General features: G+C 44.7%; 1 protein-coding gene across 1 annotated transcript; it reads left to right on the forward strand.

The window, feature by feature from the left end:
- The first annotated feature begins 3,045 nt into the window (after positions 1-3,045).
- spg21 (SPG21 abhydrolase domain containing, maspardin) lies at positions 3,046-20,652 on the forward strand. Its single transcript, XM_061708613.1, has 9 exons — positions 3,046-3,153; positions 3,290-3,352; positions 9,525-9,686; positions 9,936-10,016; positions 10,086-10,231; positions 10,311-10,419; positions 16,472-16,579; positions 16,672-16,812; positions 20,068-20,652. Exons 2-9 carry the CDS (start codon positions 3,290-3,292, stop codon positions 20,179-20,181), a joined length of 924 nt encoding a protein of 307 aa, XP_061564597.1. The 5' UTR covers positions 3,046-3,153; the 3' UTR covers positions 20,182-20,652.
- The last annotated feature ends 1,076 nt before the right edge of the window (positions 20,653-21,728 follow it).

Below are 21,728 nucleotides of genomic sequence, written 5' to 3' on the forward strand. Positions count from 1 at the left end.
GGGCCTTCGCACTGTAAGTGCTCGGGCCCTAATTATCTTTTTTTCTGTAGGCTACGACATTATCAATATATCACTTCATAGTAAACACTTCCTTTGAGGAGGCTGTGGATGAGGAGGTGGGACGGTCCCACGTTAAGAGACGCTGCCCAAGTGTCCTCAGGTCAGACCTGAACTCGACACGCCTGACGCATCCTGCATGAAAACACTGTTTGGGGTAAGAAACAGTGTTTAACAGAGAACATAATATTTATAACTACAGTCCATTCATCCTTCAGCTAGCTGTTTCACTGCATTGTGGTTTGCAGGTATTTGTCTACGGTCAGCTCTCTGGAGGTCCTGCTGCAGGATTTCAATCAGACCTGGACTTTGACTGGACACCGAGTTCCAGGACCTGGTGAGGACTGTGGATCTCTTGTGGTGTAAGGATTTCTCCTTACTGGTGTTGTGCATCGCAGGTGTTGAGACGTGAAATCCATGTGAACATTAGGCTCTGGTTAATGCACCAGCTGTACAAGCTACAGGAGGGTTTCCCCACCCTGGTCCTGGAGCATCCCTGTCCTGGGGTGTCCCTGTCCTGAGGCTTCCCCGTCCGTAAGCGTCCCTGCCCTGGGGCGTCCCCAACCTGGGGCCTCCCAGTTCGGAGGCGTCCCCCACCCTGGGGCTTTCCTGCCCTGAGGGGACTCCCTGTCCTGAGGCGCTCCCATCCTGGGGCGTCCCAGTCCGGAGGCGTCCCAGTCCTGGGAGGCACCTGTCTGGAGGTGTCCCCATCCTGGGGCGTCCCCATCCGTAAGCGTCCCTGCCCTGAGGCCTCTCCGCCCTGAGGCGTCCCCGTCCTGCATGCTTCAACACACCTGATACTAACTATGGCTTATCATCAGCAGCTCATCGGGGTCTGGAGAAGTCTGTGGACGACGGGGACACATCTAAACCCTGCAGGGCCGTGGTACAGGGGGGCCGGGGTCCTGGGGGACTGGGGTTGGGAAACACCGAGCTGCAGCAGATTGCAGAGAAGTGACTTTAGGCAAATGAGTCAAACTGGCCTCAGCTTCACTCATGAACAACTGATACTTTGACCTTTTGACCGAACAAAAGAAAAACAGTTCCCATTTCCATGTTGTGTCTCGGTTAGGTTGTTCTTCCACATGTACGTCATTCCACCTAAAGTTCCTTTAATGCAAATATTTGTATAATTATTTGCCCTCAGTTTACAATATAATATACAACGTTATACATATTATTTTGGAAAATTGGACGCGTTACATTTAAGTTGTTGTTATTTTCAGTAAGTTGAACTGTTGACGAGCGTTTGTAACAAACAATAACCTATGCTGCATATACAACAAATTAACTTTTAAAAAGAATCTTAAAGTCTACTTAACATTGTAAAGTTTTTGTTGTTTGTTTGTTCTTTTTGCATTCTGTATTATTTAATAGTTTTCTTTTCTTTAATGTGATTTTATCTAGTATCGAACTTGTCATTGTGCATTGAGTTAAATCATGTAATCACTTTGTATTTGCAATTGTATAATTCTGTATGTTTCTTTTTCTTTGTGGACCCCAGGAAGACTAGCTGGTTGCTATGGCACCAGCTAATGGGGATCCTTAATCAAATATTAATCTAAATCTAAATAACGTAGGTTTGCAGGTATGTGAGGATGTAAGTATGTATATGTACAGTATATGTGTAGGTGTATGTATGCATGTGTATATGTGTGCATATTATGTACATGTGTATGTATGTGTGTACTTAGGTATGTATATATATATGTATATTATTGTGTATACAATAACATATATACACAGAAGGATGAGTGATATTATAATGATAATGTAGAATATATTTATTTACATAAGAATTAATACTGGAAGTACAGCAATAGTATAATATTAGTTAAAGTTAAAATACAATATTTTCTATCTTCGTTAAAGTTATTCCACATTGGGATAAGATTTTGCAAAAGTCAAGTGTTGACGCTGATAATCTAAATAAGGGTTACATGTTTTGGAACATGTTTTGGTTGCCTGTGAGGCTTGTTGATTTAGTTTTGTTTTTTATTTATAAATATTGCACTGTTTTCATTTGTTTTTACTTGTGTCTATATATATATATATATATATATATATATATATATATATATATATATATATATATATATTACTTCTATTTCAACATTTAGAGTCATCACCAGAAAAATAACACCAGAGAAATAACTTATTTGACAATTTTCACCTGTTTCAAGTAAATTTTCACTTGAAATAAGTAGGAAAATCTGCCAATGGGACAATATTTATCTTCTCATTACAAGCAAAAAAATCTTGTTCCACTGGCAGATTTTTCTACTTATTTCAAGTGAAAATCTACTTGAAACAGGTGAAAATTGTTGTTTTTTCCAGTGATGAGTCTTTTTTAAGTGTAATGAGATTTTTTTTTACTAAAATGAGACATTTTAACTAGAAATAAGACAAATATTCTTGTTAAGATTTTGAGTTTTTGCAGTGATCCATGTTACTTATCCTGTGAAGGACAGAGTCATATTGATAAGTTCAGAAAAGTGTTTTTAATTGTTGTGTTTTGATGTATTTGATGTAAGCCCAGTGGATATTTAAAGCTTACAGAAGGCTGCATTTAACTGCTGCTATGTCATTCCTGCAGTATTTCTGCAGGTGTTTTGGTCACTGCTATTATTTGTAATATATTATATTATTTGTAATCAGCACAAATTATCTGTCCCCCATATATATATATATATATATATATATATATATATATATATATATATATATATATATATATATATATATATATATATATATATATATATATATTTTTTTTTTTTTTTTTTTTTTTTTTTTTTTTAACCATGTTCAAATAAAGGATTCATTCATTCATTCATTCATTCATTCATTCATTCATTCATTCATTCATAAATAAAGCCCCAAACCCAACCTGAACTCGAGCGCTCCGTTTCCGAGCCGCCCTGAACGCAGCATGCGTGTCCGCTTAACCGTCCTGTGCCGGGTGGGCGGGGCGTGGCGGGAGTTTCAGGAAGTGCGTGAGGATCATCACATGACCGAGCAGCAGCAGCCTGGGGAGATGTTGCTGCTACGCGGGTGAGCGTCCCGACCCCCGGAACCGAGCCTTGACTCCCCGCGGTGAGTGTGAACACGCTGCCGACGCGGCTGCAACGCCGCGGCCAGCGGCCCCGACCAGCCCCGATCAGCCCTGATCAGACCCGATCACGGATCGATACGTGCCAGCTGACCCCCGTCCGTGTCTCCGTGTCCGCAGATGGAGGACATCAAGGCGTCTCCCGACTACAACTGGTTCCGCAGCACCGTGCCCCTGAAGAGAGTGAGTACCACGTGACTGGTCTGAGAGGGCAGGACTGCCTCTTACCTGGGGGGCGGTGGGTGTTGGGTCAAGTTCAACTTAACTTTATTATAATAGTACCCCTAGGTAGATTTGTTTTGCAGTAGATGGAAGAAGACATCTCACACACAATCTTTACTGTCATGGATTTGACACAGGACAGACTATGATGGGATGGGGGTGAAGCTCCATCAGCTCTCACCAGCTCTCAGTATTAGTGTTGTTGTGATTCACCTGCTCATCATGGGACACGTGTGGAGGGTTGTTTAGGGATAAAAGGAAGGCTGCAGAGTTGGTGTCGGCTTCACTAAACCTCAAGTTTCACCTGATAGATCAGTGGTCCTCACTCCTGGTCCTCCAGAGCCGCTGTCCTGCATGTTTCTGATGTCTCCCTGCATCAACACACCTGATTCTAATTAGTGGTCATCACCAATCTTTCCTCCAGGTCTGCACAGTTCTGTTGGTGACACAGTCATCTGTATCAGGGTTTACTGGAGCAGGGAACATCTAAAACATGCAGGACAGCCGCTCTTGAGGACCAGGAGTGAGGACCACTGTGATAGATAGATAGATAGATAGATAGATAGATAGATAGATAGATAGATAGATAGATACCGTATTTTCTGGACTACAAGCTGCACCTGCATATTAGCCGCATCCGCTCTATTAAAAAAAAAAAAAAAAAGATATGCAAACCGCAGATATTTATGTTGTTAGATTAGATATTTACTACATGTACAGAAGGATTTTGAACTGTAAATGATGTACATGTTTGTACCTAAATAGATCCTTTCCTAACAGTGTCTTTTAACACGGCAGCAACTCTGCTGATTAAAACGGGACAGAACCAAGAGAAAATAACCGGTATTTATTTATCTATTTATCTGTTTGAAATCTGCTTCTACCTACTTCTGCTAAAGAAGTAGTAGCATATTCTTCTTTGCATTTATTTAGTAGTATTATTATTTTAGTTTTGATTCTAATTCCGGGTTAGAGCGCCCCGAGCGGTGGAAGAAAAATCCACAGAATAGAATAACCTTTGTATTAACTGGATGGTTGAAAACCTATGAAAAAAGTAGCAGCTTATAGTCTAGAAAATACGGTATGTGTTTATTGTCCCCGTGGGGAGATTTGTTTGCAGCAAAAGACACGCATGGCAATTTGACAAACATAGCATAAAAACAGAACAGTAACACAGACACGGTGCATCCACTTATACTGTACATAATATTGCCCAGTCAGCTGGGGTGCTATTTCCTAGAAATATTTAAAAGTTTACTGGCTTGGGGTATTAAGGACTTGTTTGGCCTGTTTTTAGTGAACAAGGGGGAGCAATAACGCCGAGCTGGTGGCAACAGTTTAAAACTGTTTTAAACAACATCCTCATTGACCCACGGGAAGGACGGCACAGGTGGATCAGACCCCCCACCCCCCTGAAGTAGGTTAGAACCCATGAAGACAGCCGTTGGAAAGAGTCTAAAGCCCCTCGATCATGAAACCAGACGTTGAGGAGCTGCTGGGAGGAGTGTGTGTGACTCATTGATCCCTCGTTAACAATGGTCCACTCAGGTGCAGGTTTTACAAATGTTGATAAGACATCAGTGTTTGCTCAAGAGTAACACGGCTCCATTGGAAACGTGCTGTCGTGGTTAGATGGCGCTCCTGCTTCCGGAGTCGGTCAGCAGTGGCAGATGTGAAGATGAAGATCTGGAAGCAGAACGGCTCTGCTCTGGTCTGGGTCGGTCCTGGCACAGTACCGGCTCAGTGACTGCTTAGTAACCAGCGGGCCATCACACCTGCCCCGGCCGGCACCAGACCTCGGTGCCGGCTGCACACCAGCACGGCTGTGTGGAGGAACTGGACGATAGTGGGTTTCTGGTGGGGAAAACCTCTTTCCTCGGCTCGGTCCTTCATCCCGTGAAGTTTCTGCAGCGAGGAACGACGACGGGACAGGATTTGCCGTGACGTCGGGTCTGTAGGTCAGGACCGAAAGGACGCATGCGGAAAGAATGAATGCAACTCGAGGTTATCAGGACGGGCCGGAACAAACTGAGTTACAACCTGGCGTCAAACTTCATTAGACTTCTGACAACGTTCCCTCTGCTTCCTCACGAGGGAAGAGTAGAAGTTAACCTTTGGAAATGTGACCTTTTAAGTTCCTTTTTCTTTTGGATTGAGTGCATTTCTGCATTTAATGAGATGTGGCAAAGCAGCAATAACATAGTACATGATGTTGTGGTGGTTTGCTACGGTAGACGCCAGCAGAGGTATCTGAACCCCCGTCTGGGCCGGTGGATCGACCCCGCCTCCGGTTTAAGACGTGGCTATGAGCATCTATCCTGTTAAACACTCTCTCTGCATTTCAGCTGAACTCTCTCCCTCTCTCGCTAGAAAACCAGCTCATGACCAAAATTCCTTTTCAAGTCCAAGGTAAATCCCCCTCAAACGCAGCCACAGCGGCTCAGCTGCTCAGGAATTCTTTTTAAAGCAGTCGCCTGCAAATCCCGCTCTGCTGCTGGTTCGCTGCGTCCACACAAAGCTTCGGCCCTTTTCCCTTCTCTCTCGTCAGTAAGAGCTGGTAGCCACGGCCCGTCTGTGTGGTGGTGAATAAGCAAATGATCAGATAATAATGATGATAATAAGCAAATTATATCACTCTCTGTGTGAGGACAGAACGCCTGTGTGTGAAAGGTTTACAACCGGGCCTTGGGTGTGTGTCGCTGAAGCGAGACGTCCCTGGTCCTAACCGTCCCCGGACGGCAGTTTCATGTCTTGTGAGCGCTCAGATCTTTAGTCCTGCATCACATGTCCATCAGGTGGTCAGACAGTCATCCGTCACATGCTCTCGCCCACACTGATGTGCTGAGGGCCACAAAGGTCATCCATCATCACATGTCACATTAGTCTAAGGTATTAGTGAAGTCTGAGGGTGACGGGTCCCAAGGGTGCACCCAAGGACTCGGGAGAGGGTGGAGGACAGCTTCTCGGATAAGGTGCACCCCATGGACGTGTAGAAGCTGGCCAGAGATCAGGCAATGGTGGTTGTCCTGTCACCAGGAAGGGTGTGGATACATCCCTTACCCTCTCCCTCATCCCCTCTTGTCCTCAATAATCCTCCCTTGCCCTCGCCCTTTCCCTATTCCCCCTAATCCTCTCTCGCCCTCTCCCTAGTCCCCCCTGGCCCTTTCCCTAGTCCTCCCTAGTCCCCCTAATCCTCTCTTGCCCTTTCCCCCCCTAATCCTCTCTTGCCCTTTCCCTAGTCCTCCCTAGTCCCCCTAATCCTCTCTTGCCCTCTCCCTAGTCCTCCCTTGTCCTCTCCCTTCTCCTCCCTAGTCCCCCCTAATCGCCCCTTGCCCTCTGCCTAGTCCCCCTAATCTTTCCTAGTCCCCCCTTGTCCCCCTTGCCCTCTCCCTAGTCCTCCCTTGTCCTCTTCCTCATCCTCCCTTGTCCGCCCTTGTCCCCCCTTACCCTCTCCCTAGTCTCCCCTTGTCCGCCCTAGTCCCTCCTTGTCCTTCCTAGTCCCCCCTTGTCCCCCCTAGTCCTCCCTAGTCCTCCTGAACACCTCCTTCAGTGAGCGTCAAGCATGTAGAGGGATGGGATCATGACTGTTCTGCTCTGCAAGGGGCCAGAGTGACACGTCAGCCCTCTACCAAGTCGGGGGGGAAATCGTGAAGCCCTTCAAACCCTAATCAGGACTGAGGGTCATTTTGAAGGGAAAGTAACTTTTTGTTCACTTCAAACACCCTGATTTGGGTGACCTCGCTGAATTTGGTCATGCTTGGAGTCCTGACAAGGGTTTAAAACAATCCACATAGTTGTGTTTCACCAGAACTGGAAAATCTCCCCAAAGCTCACCTTCAAAGGACTCCGCCTCAGGGACTTTACACCCACCAAGCAGACATTTGGGGGATTTTAGGGGTCATAACAAGGTCGGCGCTCAAGCAAAGGACCATAATTCTACTTCGTTGAATGTGGCTTTCGCCGTGATGCCAGCTATGTCCACCAGAACCCCCCCGTACACTTTCAGAGTCCACCTAATATCACTTTCAAGGTTTGAAGTTTAATTTCCCACGGACACAGCCTCCACCACGTCCACCGTGACGTAGCCGGCACATGGTGGCACCTTCAAATGTCGACCCAGGGTGGTTAAATCCAAATACCCAAGAGACAATAATGAGGTGGGTCACGTGGACGATGAACAATGACGAGAACTTCACCTGGTGTCCACGTCAAACACCTTTTATATGAAAATTAAAAGTATACACGTTTGATGGAGCGCTTGCCTTTATCTCCAAACTACTGATGTTCAGGGGTTGTTGTTTGGGGAAGAACGCGCTCTTTAAAGACACTTTTACTGTCTGCAGTTTCAGGCTAAACAAAGCGCGTAGGCATTTTTTCAAAATGTTTTCAAAGCCTAGATCGTTGTATCTTCATCTCCTCCTGGGTACCTAGCAATGTACGGAGGAACAGGAGTGTCATTAAATGGTTATAAGGCATTGTCATCATCGGCTTACTTATTGGGATATTAAAGATAAACTATGAATTGCTTAAGTGGATTGCAAATGAGTTACTTTGGGCCTTAAGATATGCAAATGAGCTCTCTGGCCAATCAGGTAGCTTTGGGCTAACCCTCTAACCCAGGGGTGGGCATTCCTGGTCCTCGAGGGCCGGTGTCGTTCATGTTTTAGATGTTTCCCTGCTTCAACACACCTGATTCAAATTAATCATCATCATCAGCTTGTCATAAGGTCTAGACTGGAGCCTGCACTGATTAAGCCAGAGTTTCCCAACCCTGATCCCGAAGGCACACAGTCCTGCATGGTTAGATGTTTCCCGGCCTCACCACACCTGATTCTAATTAACGGTCCTCATTAGCTTGTTATCAAGGTCTGGACAGTTCTATTGATGACACAGCTACTTGTATCACTGTGTACTGAAGCAGGGAAACATCTAAAACATGCAGGACAGTGGGTCCTGAGGACCAGGGTTGAAGACAACTGCGTTAATGACACAGTCCTTTGAATCAGGGTGTGAAGAAACATCTAGACCTCATGGCAAGCTGATGATGATGATTAATTTGAATCAGGGGTGAGGAAGCAGGGAAACATCTAAAACATGCAGGACACCAGCCCTCGAGGACCAGGAATGCCCACTCCTGCCCTAACCCCTTGACCCCCATTCACCCTAACACCCTAACCTCCTGACCCCCTGACCCTAACCCTACCCCACTAACCCTAACACCCTAACCCCCTCACCCTAACCCTAACACCCTACCACCCCTAACCCCCTGACCCTAACACCCTCACCCTAACCCTAACACCCTACCCCCCTAACCCTAACCCTACCCCCCTAACTCCCTAACCCTAACACCCTAACCCTACCCCCTAACCCTAACACCCTACCACCCCCTTACCCCCTAACCCTAACCCCCTGACCCTAACCCGTGGCTCTGTCCATATAAATATATTTAATTTCCCAATATATAGTTGATGGAATAACATACCTTATTACCACCTGAATGAGACTCCCGGTCCTCCAAGCTCACTGGGGCGTGGGCTTCATGTGGTGCTGGCGTGTCTGTGTGGACGGGTATAGGAGAAGCACGTTTCAAGTGTTCATCAGAACCTGGGTAGCGTAGAAGTTAACCGTCCAGCACCGAGCAGCGTGCTCGTCAGGGACGTTCGTGTCCCTGACCTCTGCACCAGGCGAGTCAGGAGGCCGCGTCAGCCTGCATCAACACATCACACATGCCTTAACGTTGCAGCGTCTTGTTAGAGTCCCACGAGGTAACCCTGTGAGAGTTGATGCGGTGCTGATCCAGCTGTCTGGCTTCCCCTAGCAACCGAGGGTGACTCGTTTAGTTTCTCTCAGCAGCATTAGGGCACGTTAGACTTTGAACGTTGGATCTGTCCAGCAGCCTCTCAGGAACTCTGGGGAATATTCTGCAGACAGGGATGTTGGTGGGTTTGTGAACGGGAGGACAGCAGCTGGTTTGACCGCATGGGCACGTCCGTCCCCGCTCAGCTCAGCTGGCAGCTGCCTAAAGACCACTTCCTCTTTCGTCTTCCTGTCAGGAAACATTTGAAATAGATCGGGGTTTGCCCGACCCGGGCTGTAACACTTCCCCTGACACATCCGTCTCCCTCTCCTCCAGATCATCGTCGACGATGACGACAGCAAGGTGTGGTCCCTGTATGATGCCGGCCCCAAGAACATCCGGTGTCCCATCATCTTCCTCCCCCCGGTCAGCGGGACGGCGGAGGTGTTCTTCCAGCAGCTGCTGGCGCTGACGGGCTGGGGCTACAGGGTCATCTCGGTGAGCAGCACCAACACGCCTCACACGCACACGGCAAGCACACTCTCGGCACGCTGTTTGACCCGCTGCTCCCTGTGGAAGTAAAAAGAGGAAGTGAACACACCAGGTTTAGCAAGCGAGATCCACGTGCTGTGGTTTAATTTGTCGGGTTCGGACTCCTAACTGAAGGGAGACGGGAAGACCAATCAGTTCCACTACAGGATCCCCGGCCCGCTCTAACTCCCCGTGGTTCCTCCCTGTGGTCTCCAGCTGCAGTATCCCGTCTACTGGGACCTGTCGGAGTTCTGTGACGGCTTCAGGAAGCTTCTGGACCACCTGCAGCTGGATAAGGTAGGATCTGTCCTCATCCACGACCCCCCCCGACCCCCCAGCTCTGTCTGACGTGACCCATGCCCACAGGTCCACCTGTTCGGCGCGTCGTTGGGCGGCTTCCTGGCCCAGAAGTTTGCAGAGGTCACGCACAAGTCCCCCAGAGTGCACTCCTTGATCCTGTGCAACTCTTTCAGCGACACCTCCATCTTTAACCAGACGTGGACGGCCAACAGGTGAGGCTCAGCCGTCCGACGGTCCTCTCCTCTGCAGGTGCGCTTGTCCTTCACGCTCTGCTTCTGTGGCACCTTTCAGTTTCTGGATCATGCCGGCCTTCCTGCTGAAGAAGATCGTCCTGGGGAACTTCGCCAAAGGACCCGTGGACCCCAAAATGGCCAACGCCATCGACTTCATGGTGGACAGGGTAAGTGGACCTGTGTGCGTGCTGGAGTTAATGATGTGCAAGTACACAACAACCTCACTGTGTCCTTTAAGGGTGGGAGCTGAATGCTAACGCTGCTGGTCTGAGACGCTGTAGTCAGGGTTCTCAGCAGGTTGGTTAGAAACAGAGGAGCGCTTGGTCATCTGCGACGGGCGTCACGATCAACCCTGATCACACGCTGCCGTCACCAGAGTCCTGGTTGCTGGTGTTTTGCAGGAGAATTGTACGATGTCCATTCTTGCTCTCAGCTGTGAAACAGTCTGCGCGTGTTTTCTGGTCCTCTTCTTCTTAATAGAAGATGTGGATGACAGCTGGGCCAGACTAACAAATACATCCTGGGTGTCTGAAGTAGACTTGTAGTTCTCCAGACCGGTCTTGAGACCACTTTTTTGTGGTCTTGGTCTTGTCTCGTCTCGGGTCTCTGGGTCTCACCAGGTCTTGGACTCGGATCATTGAGATGCTGTTGCACACCAAGATGACAGAATCTGGTGATCAGCAGTATGTACGGTTTTGTAAATTATTTGTATTTTGCATTTGATTTAATGTTTTTGTGCATCTGCATGTGTCTGTATTTACTACAGTTTTGTGTTTATAATTCCTTGTTTAAATAAATATATGGCATCATTGACTGCGTTTACATGCACTCAATAAAACCTGAATATTGGCAATAACCCGAATTTGCACTGCCATGTAAACACCAATAACCCCTTTGAATAACCCGAATTTGCTCATATTCCGGTTTTTAAAAACCCAGCCACACTTTTGGAGTGAGGAGGAGACTAATCACTTCATAAATGTAATGAAGGATATGAACCTTTCTGCATTTGTAGACGGTAGAAAGTACCGGGATAGCCAGATTTACAAGTAGGTGAGCGAAAAGTTGCGCGAAGCAGCATTTGTTTTGAATTTGGATACAGGAAGAAGAAGCAGAAATGACAGGAATTGCGTCATGATGTTTTCCGTGCGTCGCTGGTTTGATCCAGATATCCCGAATGATTAATCACCATGTAAACGTAATATTCCGAATTTTTCAGTAACTGGAATATTAGCAATAACCCGAATTTTGACTGCATTCAAACGTAGTCACTGCTGATAATATTGCATATCGTTGTGACTGATTAAGCATTAGGTCTGTGCCATTTCAGTGTAATCTGGCTACTATAATGGTAAATAATGCAATTTCAAGTCGATAATTGTATCTTTAATATTTAAAATTCACGTTTCATCTTCAAATTCAGTACAATTTTTAAATCAGTAACATTTACTATTCATGACTTTTCTGAGGTGGAGGGGGGTGTTGGAGCTGGTTATTCTGCTAGAGGACTTTGGGACTAGTTAGTAGTCGTGTCAACCCTTAAAAGCACTGGAGTCAATCCTCCAATAGTGTAGAAATAGCGGTAGTGCAGTCGCCACACGTATCTGATCTCAGCTGATGGATGAAAACATTTCTAGTGAGTTCAACATCCACTTCTGTTATTGTGCTGCAGTTGAATACATGTCCCACCAGGCTGCCTGCAGTCCCACAGGGGGTGTTTTCCCCAGCAACACCTGCAGTTGTCGTCACGGGAACACAAATCTATAATCTTCCCCTTTAATGTGCATCTTTTGTGCCGACTTAAGCACTCGTACAACGTGGTGTACACAACGACCCACAATGCACAGCAGCTCTCCGCTCTGAGTGGCTGATGAAGTAGTTGAAGATATCTCTGAAGATATGTGAGGAGAAACCACTGATCTGAAACTTGGTCTTTTCTTTTTAAATACAAAACAAGTAACAATACAAATACGAAAAACAAAAACGCATACAGGTACAGGACAAGAGGGGACCCCAGAAAACAAACAGACAAAAAAAAAACAGTACAAAACAACAAAGTCAATGTTTTTGCTCAGATTTCTTCTATGTGGCCGTGTGTGTGAGTGCGTTTATGTATGCAGGCACGTGTGTATGAGTATGATGGTTTTCTAGAATGATGGTTATTTTAGGAGAGACACAGCAGCCAAAAAAATAAAGCTAAATAAATAGGATAAATAAAATGAATAAATAAATTAAAAAACTGGTATTAAGGCTTCATTAACGCAGGAAGAAATTAGTTTAACTTGGTATGTTTGGTAACCTTTTAACTTGGTCCTTTCATTATAAGTTCTCAAGTTAACTCCCTCCCCCCCCCCCCCCCTAGCTGTCCCTTACTTTGGGCCATCAGACCCACAGGAGGCGGCCTGATGGGAGTCAGCCCCCCCTACAGGCGGGTTGATCCACCTCTGGGCTGGATCAGGTTGGGACGGGACCTCTGACCCCCCCCCCAAACTAGGTCTTTAAATGCAACGAAGCCTGATCACATAAAGGGATATACCCGCAAACGAATGAATGAAATAAACAATAGATGCTTCCTCTTAGGCCTGTGTTGAAAAAATAGATTTTCTGATTCTAAATCGATTCTCATATTAATTACTAAAAATCGATTCGTATGTCTAAAGATCGATTTTTTTTTTTTTTTTTTCTTTCTCCCTCTCTCTCATCATTACATTACAACTTTTGGTATGTTTTTGTTTATGCCCAAAAAGAGAATGTTTTGTTGGACACGAGCATAACTGGTGCCATGTTTTTGCCTTTAAATATGTTTAAAGGTGTGAAAACATAACGGTTTTCAGTTATCATTGCATAAATTGTCTATATTTCATTACTTTATGAAGTAAATGATTTGGGGTCACATTTGCATAAAATGTTAAAAACCAAATTTTCTAAAATTTAAAACCGAAATAGACCAAAAATGGAAAACATTTAAACGGAAGCGATTTCTTACGTCTTTGTTTCATCCCTGGATCTGTTTGATAATTCTGACCCACACAATGTTTTCATTTGCAGTTCTATCAGCATTCTGGGAGCTGATTGGTCCTTACAGCATCATTAGCTGCAATACTTGCTGTTGAATCTCAATATAATACTTGTATTAATATGTTGCAGAACTACAGTCATGTATTTCATGCAACAGCTCAAAAAACAGTTTTAATAACACTAACACAAATCAATATCGGAATCAAATCAAATCTTGATAATCGATTCTGAATCTTAAGAATCGGAATCGAATCGATTCTTGACATTTGAATGGATCCCCAGCCCTACTTCCTCATACTTGTATTGATTTACTCAGTCATACACTTAAAGGCGTGTGGGTATGAATGTAACCCAGTGATCATCAACTGGTGGCCCGCGGGCCGAATCCAGCCCACCGAACCTTCTAGACTCTAGTCGGCCCACGACTGGATTTTTCCTCTGACAGCTCAGGATATGAAAATCCTTGAAATTTGTATGTTTAGTGTTGTGGTGACGGCGCAGATTATATTCTTTTGCAACAGCAACAGTTTAGTTGCAAATGAGACAAACGGGTGATGCTTTTCGGAAGGTTAGCATGATAAATGCTACTTTTCAGTCCAGTCATCGTTGAAGGATCTGTATTCGACATCAAGTTTTCGTTTCATGGCCTTTCAGAGCCATTTTACCTGTTAAGAGGCCTTTTCCTGTCACTTCCATGGTGTTTGTTTTTCAAGTGCTCTATAAATAAAGTTGACTCAATTGAGTTGAGGCCAAATCTCTCTATCACTCCTGGTGGATGACTGTGGTTTAGGTGACAGGAGACTGACTCATAAAGGCTAAAAATGCCTTCAGTTTTGTAATGAAATAGAAAAAAAATATAAACAATAAACATCAAATAATAATGTTGTGCCAAAATGTGATTTTTATTTGAGGATCCGGTCTCTACAGAAGAGTATTAGGGCCATGGCAGGAGAAAAAATATTTGAGAAGGGAAGATTTCTTTTTTTATTGTGCACTTCAAGAAAAAAGTGGAAATGTCGAGAATAATGTTGAAATACAATTTCGAGAAAAAAGTCAAAAGTTCAAGATTAGTGTTGAAATACAATTTCAATTCACAGAGTTAACAACAGTCTAAGTGTGTTCAGAAAAGTCTGGGCCCCCTATCTGGAAATGATAACTGAAATCTGTGTGTCATATCCCTGACGTATGTGTATTATCATACAATGTGAGTAGATGAATGTGAAGTGCAATGTTGTATGAGGAAATGCAGTGTTGCATATGGTGATAAGAGGAACGTGCATGTTTTCTGTTCTGTTTGGTTTCTTTGTCTTTTCTTTTCTCGTTGTGTTCACAGCTTGGTTTTGTATTGCTGTAAAAGGTCATATTATGGGCATGTGAATTGCTTGATCAAGGGATGGAAAATCCATAAAAAAAGTGTAATCACAAAAAAAAGAAATACAATTTCAAGAATAAAGTCGAAATTTCGCCTTTTTTCTCAACATTTCCACTTTTTTCTCGACATTTCCACTTTTTTCTCGAAGTGCATAATGAAAAGAAAATCTTCCTCCTCTAAAATATAATTTAGATTTTTCTCCTGCCTGGTGACCCCTTCCCAGGAAGAGGCTGGTGTCGGCGAGCTGGGGGGGGGCACCAGCAAGGTGGTCCAGACTTTGATGAGGAGGAGAGACGGGCTCCTGCTCCCTGCTGCCTCGGGGCTGGAGGATCAGGGATGTCCGGGCTTTGAACTCTGCGCTCCGACAGACGCTCTGTATCGCAGCATCCTGCACCTCAGATGTAGAACGTCCTGAATTATGGGGGGTTTGATGTTGATGCGATCAGAGATCCTCCGCTGGAGCGGGTTCACAACAGCCGGGGGGGGTGACTCTGCACAGGTGTCACTCCGTTAGATAAGCTGAGCTGGAGGGCTGAGGAGGCTCCAGCCCTCGTCCTGCTCCCACACAGGCCTGGGGACGTCAGGGGGGGGCAGGTGGACCTCACACCCCCCTCAGATTCACACTCTTAGAGCCCCTGTGATGGAACGCCTGACACATGCAGCTTGATGATGATGATGATGATGGCGGTGGCGTAGCTGTCTGTTTTATGGCGCTTTTCCACCAGCACCTACTCAGCTCTACTCATCTCATCTCAGCTCGACTCAACTCGGCCTGGTTTCTTTTCCACTACAATCCAGCACCTGGATCAGAAGTAGGAGGTTGGAGAGAAGCTGCTGTGACGTATTTGATTGTTTAATCTAAACGAAGAAGACAACAACACTAAAGATGTAGAACCTGGAGGAGATGATAGATGTGCTGCTGGGTCTGTGGCTTGTGTTTGATATCAAGTTAAAAAATGAGAGTGAGGGAAACTTCAAGCAGGGACGCTTTTTAATGTTTTTTAGTTTGTCTCAGCACTGCTGAAAAGTCAGCTGGAGCCGTGAGCAGCTATGAAGAGACAGAGCTCCTGGTGGATCTGGTCGTTCCTTATCTCCGTCTAGATCCCTTTTTAATTCTCTCCTCAGCACCAGGTTTATGAACATCTGACCCTCAGAGTTGGATCATGAAACAGACTTTTGCTGCCGTTGATGGTGGAATAAAATGAACCAGAATCCGTCAGAGTCTCTTTCTCTGATTTCCTCCTCCTGACTCAGACGTCTGACTCCAACCCCCCGACCAATCGGTGTCCTGTAGTGTGATGATGTCAGATACAGCCGACTCAGCAGCTTAGAACCTCGGCAGAATAGTTACAGAAAAGTATCTACTCGGCACTTAGACCCCTAGTGGAAAAGAACCAAACTGAGTCGGGTTGAGTCGGGCTGAGTAGGTACTAGTGGAAAAGCGCCATTAGTTTCCTGAGAAACAGAGAAGTTGGCGTTGAGCTGCCTCCTGCCTTTCTGTCCCCTGTTGGAAACAGACACGGGCGAAAGGCCGGTGACATCAGGGACGCATGAAAACCTGTTTTCCCAACACGGAGGACTCTGGAGGGACGGGATGGACTGGAAGTCTGGAACCTGCAGCGATGCAGTGACGTGTAGAGCCGGAGCTGCTCAGTGCAGCTCCAGCTCCGGCTCGCCTCTCCACCCGAGACAGATGCATTCATGCGGCTCCCGTCCAGATGTTTGTGTTTTCTAACCACGTTGACGCGTCGGCAGCAGTGTGACGACTGAATCTGTCCCGTCTGAATGAGTTTTGCCTGATTGCTGATCGCTGTGTCTTCTCTCTGCAGTTGGAGACTCTGAACCAGAGCGAGCTGGCGTCGCGGCTCACGCTCAACTGCCAGAACTCTTACGTGGAGCCCCACAAGATAAAGGACGTGGCCGTGACCATCATCGACGTGAGTACCCCCCCACCGACCCCCACCGACCCCCACCCCCCTCCGCTCAGCCAGCGGGCTGATGGAGCTGTGTTCTGGTGTTCTGTTTCCAGGTGTTCGACCAGAGCGCTCTGTCCCCGGAGGCCAAGGAGGAGATGTACAAGCTGTACCCCAACGCCAGGAGGGCCCACCTGAAGACGGGGGGGAACTTCCCGTACCTGTGCCGGAGCGCCGAGGTCAACCTCTACATACAGGTGGGCTGCACTTCCTTCAGGGCCCCGGGGGGCCGGGGGGTTCAGGCCCAGCTCTGCTGATAGAAATGCAGCGGCTTTGTTGCTGACAAGGATGTGTTGTCCGTGTTTTTTTGTTTTGTTTTTTTCAAGTTTTTATTTCTTAGTCTTTGGTATTTGACAATAAAAGGTTTTACATTGTGAGACAGTTCTTATTATATACATTACATGTAGTATCAGTGTCATAGCAAAACCAAAATTAAATTAAAGCTGCAAGCAGCAATGAACGGGCCCTTGTGTGTGCAATTTTCACCAATAAAGGTCAAGGACTCAAAACTAAGTCCGATGACACCACCATGAGTCTTTATGTCAAACCATTCAAAAAATATGGCAGAAAATAGGAACTATGAAATATCTACCAATCAGAAGAAGGGGCGGGGCTAATTTACACTATTTATGGTCAAGGACTCAAAACCGAATCAGATGACACCACCCACAACTCTCTGTCAAACTGGGATTGAGGACTAACGTCACCAGCAGCAGAACTAAACCAGAGGAAATTACTTAAAGGAGCTTGAGGCAGGAGTTATGAAAAGAATTCGTATAGGTTTTAAGTTTTCTAGTAAAAATGTCAGATGAAGGGTTCCAAACCAAAAAGAATGAGCCCTCTAGTGTATCTCTCCTTTGCCTTGAACAGGCTGTTGCTGCAAAATGTGCTGCAATTGTGACCGGAATTTCCCGCGCTGGGCTGTGGATGTGACGTCACATGACGCTGCATGCGCGTTCTCCCCGTTCTCCCGTGCCGGCTTCACTGTTGGCTGCAGTACCCCCAACGGCCGTCGTGGTAAAGGGTGGCGCTAGAGAATCTCATTTCTTAAAAGGAGCCTCATGCTCCTTTAAAACATGGAGATTAAGGATCTTTGTTAGAACATTTCGTCTCGTTTTCATCAACAAAAATGAAGACACATTTTAGCAGAGTTTTTATTTTGTAATCTACATTTTAGTCTTGTTTTTATTCCTCTACAATATTATTACATTATATATTTAATTATCGTTATCGTCACATGACCAGCATTTTCGTTTCGTCTCGTCTCGTTTTCCTCCGGTGATAAAGGTTCCTTGACGACGATATTTAGTCATAATTTTTGTTGACGAAAGCAACTTTACTGATGAGACGGCACAATGGAAACGTTTAATGTATTAATGTGCTCCATCGGCTCCGAGCTTCAGAGGGAAGAGGACAGAATCCTCTCCACCAGCTGTCACATGAGCAACACTTTTTTTTTTCTAAACGGATATTTTTATACATAAATCAGATTTCCAACTGATTTGTTGAATAAAGGCAGGACAAGCATCTCTTTATACCGGAATAGCTCCCACGTTTAATCTAAAACACGTGAATGTGACTCTGCGGTATCTGAACTTCCCTGAGAACACGAGCTCATCGTGGATCTCATTACTGCATTTCCAGCGAGGAGGGAGGGTTGCCAACTCTCTGACAAATAAATAAGGGACCCTCATCTGCAGGCCGACCCGATTGCCGTCACCTTTCCTGGCCTGGTGAATTTTTTTAGCCCCTTTTTTTTGTGAGTGAAGCGTTTTTGTTTTTATCCAGCAATTCACTTTAATACAAAATAACAAAATTAACTGAACAAAATAAGTATCTTTCTTAAACAGAAACCTGTCCTGCTTGACTTAAAATTGTATAAATTAATAGAAAACAATAGAAAGAAAGCAGAACATCCATTCTGTAATAGTGCACATTTTTAGTGCAATAACAAAAGTGCAAACAGAAAGTCTGTAGAAAACTTTTTAAACTTAAACTTATTTGTGCCTCAAAGGCCAGCGGTGCGTCCGAAATGCCATACTAAACAGTATATACTCAAAAATTATCCTTCAGTTCGGCACACTTTTGAGTAAATATCAGTAGTTTGCATTAATTGGGACGTACTACTCAGAGCCACACGGCACTTCCTGCCGTTGGGAGGGGGAGTTGTTACCATGGTAACGGCTCCTGTCACAGCAGCAGTAGCAGCACCGCTCCGCTCTTTCCTGTTTATTCTGGCCCAAACAAGATGAATATCATAATATTAATCATAATATTAATATTATATAATAATATTATTATACTTAATATTATACTTATACATATCTGCGCAGCACTTAGCAACCAAACGCCGCTGCATTGCATTGTGGGAAGTTTCTACTAAGCTAGTGTCCATCAATCCACACTAATAAATTTCTCCAGAATGAGTATGGATAGACATACTATTGAGTACATTCTAATGTTTCGGACGCAATAAAAAAATCTCACATACTGTTTTTGCTACTCATTAGGGAGGAAGGATTGGATTTCGGATGCAGCTCATGACTGTAGGCTACAGTTAAAGTAAAACAGAAGTAAAAGTAGTAAAACAGAAAAAAATACCTTATGAACTCAACAACTCAATGCCATTTTTAATTGTCATTTTATGAATATTTTCTGACTCTCACAGTAATACGGGACAAAGTGCGTCCCTTTTCAGCTCTATACAGGACGCGTAGTTTAGTTTATAAATACGGGACGATTCCGTTTTTCAAGGACCGGTTGGCATCCCTACGAGGACTCAGCTCAGCGGGCCGAGCGGGGGACGTTTTTTCTTTTTTTTTTTTTACGAAACTTTATTGAAAATATACAAACTCATAAAGAGGATAATGGACAAAAATCAATTTAAATGCAATATGAAAAGAAAGGGGGGAAAAAAAGGGGGATTCTTGTAAGGAATACAAAAAAACAAGGCGCTCTATTAAAAGGTGCATATGAATAACAAAATAAACTAAGCATTTAAATTCACATAATGGAGCATAGAAAAGGAGGGGAATTATTAAATTATAATAACAAATAACGAGCAATCTCTAGACTTATTTTACTTGCATTTTTGTTTTCTACTCTTTTGAGACATGTGAAAAAAAATCTTAAAACCCTTAATAAAACCCGGGAAGGAGGGTTTACAATTTCTCCATTAACAATATCAGAAACAGAAACTTCCAAATCATCCATGAAGAAAATAATATGGCTTCATTCAAAAGGTGGAACATTATTCATTTTAAGAGATATCCAATTGTGTATGTCTGTCCGCGGGGGACGTTTCAATCCCCCTGCGTGCAGGAATGAGTGGCGCCCTGACGTGAGAAGATAAGATTGTCCTTTATTTCTCTGTCAATGGGGAAATTCCCTTTGTGCAGCAGCAGTACACTTGGGGTAAAAAGTCTGACTTTGATGCCTTCCCCCCCGCTCAGATCCACCTGCGGCAGTTCCACGGGACCAGATACGCCGCCATCAGCCCGGACATGGTGAACGCCGAGGAGCTGGACGTGCAGGCCAACCAGCAGGACTCTGACGACAGCCAGTGACCCCGCCGGGTCCTCCGGACGTTCCCCGCTGTTTCTGGCTCTCCCTCCTCTTGAACTCGCTACTCCCAAGAGGATCCGGTTGTCTTTTTCTCGTTTCAGCAACTGCCAATCAGCAGGACAACTGAGAAGATTTCTACTCGACAGATGAAGCAATATTTTGATAATTGCCTGCACAAATTACCTGGTGTTTTGCTGCAGCTTTGCTTTAAAGAAATGTACACGAGACCTTGCCTTATGTGAATGAACTGTTTGCACTCGTAAAACTGCCTGAACTGTGTTTTCCTGTCCGTGGCCGAGCCGTGACCCCCGATGAGCCAGGCCGCCGCTAAACCGGCGCTAAACTGGCCTCCTGTGATCGCTCCGCCCCGGAAATACTCAACATCTGACTCTGTAAATCATTGAGATGAAAACGCCCTTTTTTTTCCATTTATGTTGGAATACAGTACTTATAATTATTATTTTTGAGTTTCACATGTTGTGTGCACGTGTTTTTATTTCCAACAAAATATGAGCACGTCCGTGCGGCTATGGAAAGCTTTGACTATCCAGAATTAACATTGCAGATAAATACAACTGCATTTGGACTAGTCGTAATGTCATTGTGATTAGTCAGAATTGTCATTCAAATTGACAGTCTATAATGTCGTTTTGACTGGTCAAAACTCTAATTCAAGATATCTCTAATTACATTTTGATTAGGCAGAATGGAAGTTAGAGATATCTCCAATTTGAAATTTCTCTAATTAAAAATAATTTCAAGATATCTATAACTTGATTATAAATATCTGTAATTAAATTATGACTATCCGTAATTCCAGTCTGAGATATCTACGTCATTTTGACTAGTCATAAATCCAATTCAAGATATCTACAACTTCGTTCTGACTAATCAAAAACTTAATTTAAGATATCTAAAAAAGACGATGTAGATATCTTGAATTGAATGGAATTAAAGACATCTTGAACTGGAATTATGACTAGTCAGAATTAAATTGTAGATATCTGAAACTGGAATTACAGCTAGTCCTAACTCAGTTGCAGATATCCATAATTCACATTACAGATATCTGCAACTGAATTGTAGGTATCTGTAATCAGAAACCCCACACACGAATGGCTAAAGTGACGTCATTTGTCCTGGACAGAACGTTATTGTAGATATCTGAAATGCTCTTATTGACTAGGAATAATTGAATTGCGGATATCTACACATATCCAGTCTAGCTGTTAAATATTAAAACAGTTGGCCACAAGTGTTAACCAACGGCATCCCAGGTGGAGTTAGTTAGAATAAGGAGAATACAACCTCAGGTGATACCAGACGCTGAACCAGGTGGTTGTTTTATGTGGCGAGAGTTGAAAAAACCACAGAACCGTGTTTAAAATCACAGGGTGACCACCCCCCCCCCCCCCCCAGGCGTCCTGAAGAGTTAAGGTCAATAGCTAATCGCTGCTATTTGATTAGTTGATCATCAGCAAGTGAGGGACGTGTGAGCAAGTGTTTTGGGTTTGCAGCATTTTGGTGCGTTAACTCAATGCCAACGAAG

This window comes from Cololabis saira, chromosome 2 (genome assembly GCF_033807715.1).
Source record: "Cololabis saira isolate AMF1-May2022 chromosome 2, fColSai1.1, whole genome shotgun sequence".
In the NCBI taxonomy this organism is placed as follows: Eukaryota; Metazoa; Chordata; class Actinopteri; order Beloniformes; family Belonidae; genus Cololabis; species Cololabis saira.